We start from the raw sequence: 9,680 nt of genomic DNA on the forward strand, positions 1-9,680 counted from the left end.
GTAGGGAGGAGAACCATCTTTCTACAACAGTCTGGGGTCTTCAGGATGTGTGTATGTATCAGGCAGTTTTCTCACCTAGACCTTATCTCATAGGTAAATAATGGTCCATTATATTCTTATTCCCAAGACGAAAACTGCTCTTTGAGGTTAGCAGGGCATGGATAGTCTTGATGTGAACTTGAGATTATAGGCGTGGGTGTAGGTGTCTTTCTTCCTGGCTGTAACAGTACTAGGAAGGAATAAGAAGTTTCTTCAGTTAGAGTTTGACTGAGAAGTTGGTCTGTGTGTGTGTGTGTGTGTGTGTGTGTACGCGTGCGCTCATGTGCCTGTACACAGACACACCTATGGGACAGGATAAATATGTAAGCAAAGAATATTAGTAATATATATTTGTAAGTTATGAGACATAATTTAAAGGAATGCCTAGGATTCTCTTAACCAACTAGGAACTAAAATACTACCAATAATACATTCACATTATGGGGATTATTAAGCAGTTTTCCTATTTTCAATTTTTAGGAGGATAGACATTTCTCCCAGTACATTCAGAAAACATGGTTTGGCTCATGATGAAATGAAAAGTCCACGGGAACCTGGCTATAAGGTGAACTGTGCTTTGATCGTAATTCCAACAAAATGAGTGCGTTGGGCATGAACTTGACAGAAATGTGTTTGTTTAAATTACTCTCTACTTAAGTTTGTGTTTTTCTTTTAAGGATGGGCATAATTCTAAAAATGAACTACAAAGGGTTAATTTTTATTAAATGTATCAACAACCTTTGTGAAGTGGTTAGAATATGGTAAATGACCCCAAAGTCTATTGAGGTGAGCTTGAGAAAAAAAAGAGAGGAGTTTTGGAACAAGTGCCCATGATGAGAGAAGAAACTTTTTGTGATATTTTTCTGCTTGTAAGTATTATCAAATCAACTATATTACATGCACTATTTCCAACCATGATTTCAAAAAGACATGCATGTCAGAGGAGAGTGAAATATTCATATCTTAACATGGTAGACTGTTTTAAACAGCTAGTCCAGTTTTTTTTTTTTTCCTAACATTGTACCATATTTATCATCTGTTGGTTACTATTACTTTAAAGCTAAACATTATTTTGATAGCCTAGCTACATTTGCAGTGATGTGCACGCAGAGTTAATGAAGAGGTTAAGGCTTGTATGCGATCTTTTACTATGAAATAATAGATTTGGGTTTTTTTTTAAAGTCTTAGTATTTATTGACCTTCATTCACATATACAGTTGAAATTTAAAATTAAAGATGGCTCTTCCAGTGCTGCTGAAACCTTTTCCTAAAGATGCTCATCTTCAGGTCTTCCAAATGAATTTGTCTCGGTAGTCAAATGTGATGAGAGGCCCTCTGCACAGTCTCTCTTCTCTCCCCGCTCCCCCTCCTTTCTTTTTCTTCATGTTCTCACCAGCTTGGCACTGACCCTGTGAAATGCAAGGCTTTGAGACAGCAGAAGAGTGCTCACCCTCTGGGCCTGCTCCATAGAGGTGCTGTGGGTGTACAGCCTCAGGGAGCAGCATCTGCCCCTTTTTTGGGTCTTTGGAGGGCACAGAGGCCCCATTCCCTCTAAAAAACGAACAGGATAGAAATAAACCTTCTTGAACTTCATTTCAACAAAAAGCTTAGTACTTTGTGTGAGATATTTATATGGAGTGAACTGCCCATTCCTTCCTCTTTTAGAGAGGTTTTACCTCCCATGAGCCAAGTCCTAGTGCTTCATGTCCCTGAATCCGCCTGGCCCTCTGTGCTCTGAGTGTCCCAAGCTGTTGAAAGCCCTGCCCTGGTTTAGGGCACGCAGCACTGCCACCACCGCTGAATCCACATCACACATGCCCTGGGGAATTCGACTTAATAAAATGAAGTCAGGGGGGGAAAAAAAAAAAGGTACCTTCCTTTTTTGCTGCTGCCTTTTCCCTTTTTAAAATAAAACTGGACCTGGTATTGCCACTTTGTGGATTCTCCATTGTGGTTTTGCTCTTCCCTCTCTAAAGCAATTTCTCACTGTAACTGGGCTTTTTGGTAGGCTGCTGAAGTGTCCCACAGTCTCTTGTTGGGCTCCATACTAAGAGCTTATTCCAAGGAGAGGGTAAACCCATGGTGGCTGCCACAGTGTAGGTAGGGAAGGATGACACGACACCAGCATTTACACTCTTGATGGTGACTAGGCTGAGCCAGCCTAACCGGCCACCTTGTGAAGCTGATTTGGGCCTACTCAGTGTGTAGGCTAGCCAGAGTCATTACTGGGCCACAGAGAAAACAAACAAGGCAAGATCAATGTCTGGCATTTTCAGAAGGCAATCGTCATCATTTTAGAGAACAGTTTGGGTTCTGTGAGGGACCCTCAGGAAGGGACTAATGTGGGAAATCCTATATGCCCTCCAAGCTTGGGTGAGGAGCTCACACTCCCAGTGCTTCCTCTGCACCACTTCATTGGAGTAGAAACCACAGTTTATGGGGTGGTTGAGTTGTCAGCCCTGAATCCCAAAAACCTTAATTTTGATTTCTCTTACGGCAGGCTGAGGGAAAATACAAAGATGATCCTGTTGATCTCCGCCTTGATATTGAACGTCGTAAAAAACATAAGGAGAGAGATCTTAAACGAGGTAAATCAAGAGAATCAGTAGATTCCAGAGACTCAAGCCACTCAAGGGAAAGATCAGCTGAGAAAACAGAGAAAACTCATAAAGGATCAAAGAAGCAGAAGTACGTAAGCCCCAGTTCCTTCCTTCAGACTCTGGAGTGTGGGGTCTCTTGTCTGCTCCTTTTGGACTGTATACCAGACCTTCTAAGCCAAAGAAGTTCAGGGTTAGGAATGATAGCAGTTCTTGTATAACATGGAACTGTCAAGTAAGGTCCCTGGCTGAAAACAGAATTTCTGCATTAAAGTAGGTGTGATCCTTGTCTAATAAAGAAGGCCTCCTGGGAGATGGGCATTTAATTTGGCTATATGGACGGAGCAGAAAATGACTTGGGAATTCCTTCTGGGTTGTGTTAGGCATTTTCTTTTATATGTTCTTTTTCATCACAAATCTTTGTGGAGACGTACGTTTTTGAAACAGTTCAAAGTTGTTGGCTGGTTTTGTCAAAGAAATAGAGTGAAACTAGATAGGACAAGATTGTTGATCTTAAATGCCTTTTCAGAACTAGTTTCGCAGACACCTCCAAGTGAGGTATTCCAAATACTCTTTAAACAAAGGTAGCATTGTTGAACGTCCTAGGGCAGCATCCATGCCAAGGTCCTGTCGTTTCTGTTTACATCTGTGAAAGTTCCATGCCTTTTCAATCATGTCTCATTAAACATGGAGGAGTTGAAGCCCTGCACTTTCCCATATGAAGCAACACCACTTTTCCTGTCTGTGAACTTCGGCCGGCAAGCATTTTCATATCCACTTGCTGATAACAATCCTTTGAAATAAGTTGGACACTTGGTGTGGTGCCCGTTTTGCCCATTTTGAAAGATAAGCCAGGCTCATAATGATTGGTCTAAGAGGACAGATGATTAGTCTAAGATGATCAGCTGGCATCAAAACCCAGGTGTTCTGTTCCACTTTGTCTCCCTCTCCGCTGTGTTACTTCTGCCCGGGGAGCCCTGGCAGCCTTCGGGGCTGCCTGTTGACGAGGGACTCGATCATCCTCGCGGAGAGTGGAGGTGGCTGTACAGCAGTCCTCAGCGCTGCTTGCTGGTGGAGAAGCAGCAGGACCCCTCCAGCATTTCAGGGTTGGGTTTGGATTATTGATCCTGATTGCTTTCCCTGGAACACATGTCTCTTCCTCTGACTTGCCTTGCAGTCTTTGAAACCCTAGTATTCTCTGAATGGGGCAAGAAGAAAGATGCTTACCCTCACGCTTACTCTCACTCTAAGTCACGCCTCAGTTGACAAAACTGTTTGTCATAGGAGTGAAGGACAGCTCACCCAAGGTCACACAAGTATGGAAGGTGGTGCTGGGACTCAAATCTGGGGCCTTTTGGAGTCTTATTTTTTAAAACCTCTTAAAATAGCCCTGACTTACAGGAGTCAAGACTTACACATCTTAGTTATAAAAATCCTATGACAATAACTTGGGCTTCTTATGAGTAAATGCTAGAAAGAGCCACTAGGGTTTAAATATTTAAGTTGTTGAGCTTCTTAAATGTTAGGGAGTGTGGTGGGAGAGGCAGAAGGATACTTTGCATAATGGAGGACAACGAGAGGTTCCTGGCATTTGGCAGGCTTCTCCCCTAAGTTGTCCTGTAGTCCTGGGTGACTGGCCTTTCTGCCACCTTACAGGCAGCCAATGGGCTCCATCAGCACATGGCAGGGCTGGCACCGACCTCTGGTACATAGACAGTGACTCACTGTAGTAAGCTCATTTGCCCTAGTCTGTAATTGCTCTCCGATGAAGGGAAGGGCGGGAAGTCACTCTGGGAAGAGTTTTGCTAGATCCTGTGCTTACTAACTCACCCTGTTTGAGCTCAGTGAGAGGTGGCATGTGGAGTCGTTGTCTAATTAGAGCTAGCTTTGAGCCCAGCTTCTGCTCAGCTTGGTCACCCTGAATCTCCGCTGTCTATAAAATGGGGAAATGCTCCTGAAAGGTCACGGTTGCCGTTGGCAGCCTGCCTGCTCTGTCCCTGTAGAGTGTTGAAGCATGTGGTTTGTTCAGTCTTAAGAACAGGCCCGTGAGGCAGCTTGCGTTCTTCCTGTGAGAAATGAAGGTAATGTAAGGTGCGCAGTACATCAGGGCTCCCAGTGCAGTGTTGGCTTCCTTCTGCCTTCCTCATTCACGCATATGTATCACAGCGGGCCGTGTTCTCTTCCTCTTACTGTGCATGTCCCATGCTCTTCATTGGCTAAGACACAGACACATGACTCAGAATTGAGAGGAAACTCTAGGTGCCCTGGGTGGGTAGCTGGGGGCGAGTCTTGAGGTTATGCATCTTTGGAGTCTTCATCACAGACATGCTCGTGATTCTCTAGTGAGGCCCCAGCTGAGGGCTGTCCCCCAGCGCCGACTGATTTAAATCCTCGGCTCTTCTGTTCTCATAGGAAGCACCGGAGAGCACGAGACCGGTCCAGGTCCTCCTCCTCTTCGTCCCAGTCATCCCATTCCTACAAAGCGGAGGAGTACACTGAAGAGACGGAGGAGAGGGAAGAGAGCACCACAGGCTTTGACAAGTCAAGACTAGGGACCAAAGACTTCGTGGGTCCAAGTGAAAGAGGCGGCAGAGCTCGAGGGACCTTCGTAAGATCCTTCCCCCTCTCCCTGCTCCCGCAGGTTCTGGTTATGTGATTATCAGGTTACTAGTTTTGTTACCCTTGCTACAGAAACCCAAGCTCTCCGTCCCAGAATCTGTGGTGCCCCCTCCCCCAGGCTTTTTGCTTCTAGTTATTTTTCTGTTCATAATCGTGCTTACCCAGAAAGCCTCTCAGGGCTTCTGGCCTCCAGATTTCCACATTTACCTTGACTGCTACAGCATCTGTAGGGAGGAGGGCCTTGTGCCATCCAGTTCTCTGCCTGGACTACAGACCCGAGTACAATGGCAGTGGCTAGAAGCCAGTTGATTGGCTGATTGACTAGAGGACCCCTGTCTGTCCTGTGCCAGAGGAGGTATTTGAGCAGAAGGCAGGGAATGGTTTTTCTCCACTCCTGACGCACTTCTTTGTTCCTTTTCCCCGTTTATGCCACAGCAGTTTCGAGCCAGAGGGAGAGGCTGGGGGAGAGGCACCTACTCCGGTAGCAACAACAGCAGCAGCAGCAACGATTTTCAAAAGAGAAACCGGGAGGAGGAGTGGGACCCCGAGTACACGCCCAAAAGCAAGAAGTATTACCTGGTATGTGTCTGGGATGACCAGGAAGGGCCGGGGGCCTCTGGCACACAGCATGGCTGACCCCGAGGCTTCATTGGTCTGTCCAGAGCCGTGATGAAAGGCATGTGCAGGAGTTCTTTGTACTTGGGGGATAGTGCACTGCTGGCTAGAGGCGTGTTCTCCCGCGAGGCGGGATCCTGGCCTCATCTGGGAGGTGTGTGGATTTCAGGATAAGCAAGAAGGGAGGCTCTGGGCTTTTTGAGTTGTGAGCTGGTCTAATTGCTAGCCCACCCTCGGCTGCCCTCCAGCCTTTATCCAGGGACAGAGTCCATACTTTTCCCCCCAAGTTCGCAGTTCACGCTGTCCTTCCCGAGTACAAGATAGAAAGACAGCTCAGGATCTCTTCGAGGAGAGGCTCTGTCTCCAGAATGAGATGTCACTGGGGCGTCTCTCATCTGAGCTGTTGGTCATTCCTAGGCAGCAGGCACTTTGTGGGTCTCCCTCCATGCGTCCCTCACTTTGGGGCTCGTCTAGGCTGGATTACCTGGCCAGGGAGTAAGTTCTGTCAGTCCTGCTGTTTGAACAGCAGGCTCAGGTCCAAGCAGATGGGACTTGGAGTGTTGTAACCAAGGTAAGCCTGCAGCTGAAGCTGCCTCGCCACAAGCAGGACCAGTGCGGGGCTGTACCAGCAGTGGCACAGGTTTACAGCCACCTTCCCTGTTCTGGGGAGGCTGGAGACTCCTCAGGGACCCTTGGGCCTGCATCTAGGGGAACGTTGACTGGGCCAGCTCCACAGGTGCTGGAGTGGCACTGCTCCAGGGGGAAGGTGAAAGCCATCTGAGTCCTTCTCCCTGTCCCCATTTGCTGCCTGAAGCAGCATTGTTGACCTCCTGTGTTTAGGCTGTTGAACCAGCAGCCCTGGCGGGAAGCAACTGGCCCTCTCACTGAGTTGGTCCCTGGGACCTAAGGGATGGTTTAGAGGTTTTGAAGCCACGGGGCTGATGAAACCAACAACTTGTAGTTTTCAGAGTGCTTTCTCCCTCATTCTGTCATTGGAGCCCTTCTCTCGGGTGATTATCAGGGGAGGATCGAGATGCAGGCTGGGGTTTTCCTGCTCTGCCGCACAGCCTCTCTGCATGAAATTACAGAGGCGAGAGAGAGATGGGAGGCTGGGTTCTGGGTCCTATCTTTGCCACTCACAAGTCTGAGACCATGACCGGGTCATTTTGCCCTTGGTCTCCCTGCCTGTTCTTGGCTGGGGTGGGCAAGAACTTGCGTGCCAACGAGCTCCCTGACATCCCAGACCAGACAGAATCTCATGTTTTGGTGTTTGCTTGGCTTTCTCAGACCTGTCCTTTGACACCTGGAATATTAAATAACATAAAGTCCCCTTAAGTTCCTGGCAGAGTGGAGGGTGATGGTGATGGTAGGGGAGATGTGAGGTTTAAAGGAGAAAATGCAGGTGAAGGTCTCTTGGGCCTCAGTGAAGATTTTATCATCATCATTGTAATGCCCAGTTATTGCCTCAGAATGCCTCAGGCCCCGGTGGAATATTCTCTTGGATCTGAATCAGTAGCATTTTTGGAGTAGGAGAAGGGGAGGAGGACAGAAAAGCAACAAAAGGTGGGGTGAGGTAAAAGATTGGTATGAGAAAGTCACATTTTGGGGGAGAAGAGGGTTCTGGCTACTCTTGTTCGCTCCGGGATTGATGGCAGTTTTCTTTTCTCTCAGCATGATGACCGTGAAGGTGAAGGCAGTGAGAAGTGGGTGAGCCGGGGCCGGGGCCGAGGAGCCTTCCCTCGGGGTCGAGGCCGGTTCATGTTCCGGAAGTCCAGCACCAGCCCCAAATGGGCCCACGACAAGTTTAGTGGGGAGGAAGGGGAGATTGAAGACGACGAGAGTGGGACCGAGAACCGAGAAGAGAAGGACAATTTACAGCCCACAACTGAGTAGGGGCCACTCTGATGGGAGCCCCTGCCCAGGGGAGAGAGGGCGCTGGGAAGATGGCTGGTGAGGAGCAAAACAGAGGAGCCTGAAGATTGCAAAAATCCTACCCCTACCCGCCACCAGCCAGCCACGCAGAATCCTACTACAGCCGAAAGCATCCCTGGCGCTGCGTCCCACTGGACAGAGGCGGCCGGCCGAGGAGCCTGGGGTCAGGCCCGGCTCTTGAGCAGAGCAGAACACAACACGTTGGGCTTTAGCTGTGTTTCTCATTTGTTGTTGGTGTGCGGGGTGGGGGCTGGGGTAGGGAGGGGAGAGCGATACTTGGATTTTGGTTTGTTCCCTATTAGAAACCGACAGTTTTGTTCTTTCTTTCATTTGGAGCTAAGAGGACTAATTTGATGATTTTCAATCTCTTCTTTCTTATCCTGATTTTAAAAGCCCTTCTTCATCCCTTTTTTCTTTTTCTTTCCTTTTTTAGGCATATGTAGTAATAATAGCAGAAAGATTTAATTTGGGCAACTTTGATTCTTCAAAGAGAAAACAAAGCATGTGAATAAACATTGAAGTGTTCACCTCAGTTTGGGACCAAACTGCTTGGATCTTTGTAAAAATCGGTTTTGTATGTCGAGGAGGAGTTCAAGGCCTTTCTGACCACCTTGTGTTCCCCTTTTCTGCACAGCCATGTATTCCATGGCTGTAACCACACCCCACGTGTCCCCCCCACCCCAATATTTTCTGATTTTTTTCTGGGCTGGGCATCCCATTCTCCACCAGCAGCTCCAGTATCCCAAACTTTGTAGTCCTGCTGATCCTCTCAGCAACAGGGGTGGAAACTGGTCGGCAGTTTCTGGTCTGTTTTCTAAGAAACTTCTGAATTCTATTATCTTTACAAATATAAGATGAGAAAATAATTTTTTCAATATTTTTTATTAATCTTTTTATAAAATGAAAAGAAACTCCTATGGTCGATTAAGGAAGGTGGTTATGGCTGGGTGGTTTGTGGGGGTTTGTTTTTTTCTTTTCCTTTCTTTTTTTTTTAACCTTAAGCTTTAAGTTGAAACATTCTTGGATGTTTGGGGGGAAAAACATCCTCTTTAAATGGGTCCTTGTGCTTGCCTTCTGGGGAGGCGGTCCTGAGCAGGTGAATCATACGGCATTTATGCATATGTTATATGCGGACTGCACCCACCTCTTCTCCCCCCGCCCCCAACCTTTGCCTCTTGGGTTGTTGTGCTTCTTTCCCCCTTACTTTGCTACATTTCTATAGTTAAGTTGGTTTTACTTGAATGATTCATGTTTAGGGGAAAAAAAATGAAAACACCCTTAAAATTTGTTTCAACTCCTCCTGCAAATAAAAAAATAAATGAAGAAGGCAGATGTAAATGGACTCTGGTCATTGTCACCTTTAGAGAGAGAGAGAGAGAGAGTGTGTGTGTGTGTGTGTGTGTGTGTGTGTGTGTGGTGGGGTGGGGAATTAGCAGCTTCAGGGAACCTGAAAGAGCAACTCTCATGGCTGTCTCTGAGGCTGTTGCTCAGTTCCTTCCTCATCAGTGCCATGCTCAGTTCAGGGAGGAGACTGCCGCCCTTTGCTGGCTAACTCATTGCCACCCTGGTGGTTTTTCATCCTGTACCTTGTACACCCTAAAAGAACCAGATTCTTGCACTGTGGTGTAATGGGCAAGGACTTTGGCTTCCAGAATGGTGGGGCAGGGATCAAGGGTCGTGATAAACAGCCTCAGCCTTCTGAGCTGAAAGATGACCAGAAAGCCCAGCCAGGAAGGGACTGGCACCAGATGGGCCCTCAACTTCAGGCCTTGCTGGCTCTGGCCTTGGCTATGAGCGGGAGCCTTGAAAGCTCCTAAACTTCCTTATTTCTTGTCTTTTCCCAAGGAGAGTCTGGGTGTGTTTTATGAAAGCGAACAG

At 47.3% G+C, this 9,680-nt stretch overlaps 1 protein-coding gene across 6 annotated transcripts in view; it reads left to right on the top strand.

Annotated features, from left to right (window-relative positions):
• The window catches only part of THRAP3 (thyroid hormone receptor associated protein 3), a 75,664-nt gene extending 66,524 nt beyond the window's left edge, over positions 1-9,140 (top strand). For 5 of the 6 annotated variants that reach the window (XM_045064199.1, XM_004740775.3, XM_045064201.1 and 2 more), the window contains 5 exons: positions 520-604; positions 2,540-2,727; positions 5,049-5,244; positions 5,691-5,834; positions 7,542-9,140. In XM_045064199.1, coding sequence (XP_044920134.1) covers positions 520-604; positions 2,540-2,727; positions 5,049-5,244; positions 5,691-5,834; positions 7,542-7,763 — 835 coding nt within the window. In that variant the 3' untranslated portion in view covers positions 7,764-9,140. The remainder of the gene's footprint in view (positions 1-519; positions 605-2,539; positions 2,728-5,048; positions 5,245-5,690; positions 5,835-7,541) is intronic. The other variant, XM_004740778.3, reaches the window with a different exon arrangement.
• Positions 9,141-9,680: the final 540 nt, after the last annotated feature.

This window comes from Mustela putorius, unplaced genomic scaffold (assembly GCF_011764305.1).
Source record: "Mustela putorius furo isolate JIRA1106 unplaced genomic scaffold, ASM1176430v1.1 tig00003853_pilon_pilon_pilon, whole genome shotgun sequence".
Lineage (NCBI taxonomy): Eukaryota > Metazoa > Chordata > Mammalia > Carnivora > Mustelidae > Mustela > Mustela putorius.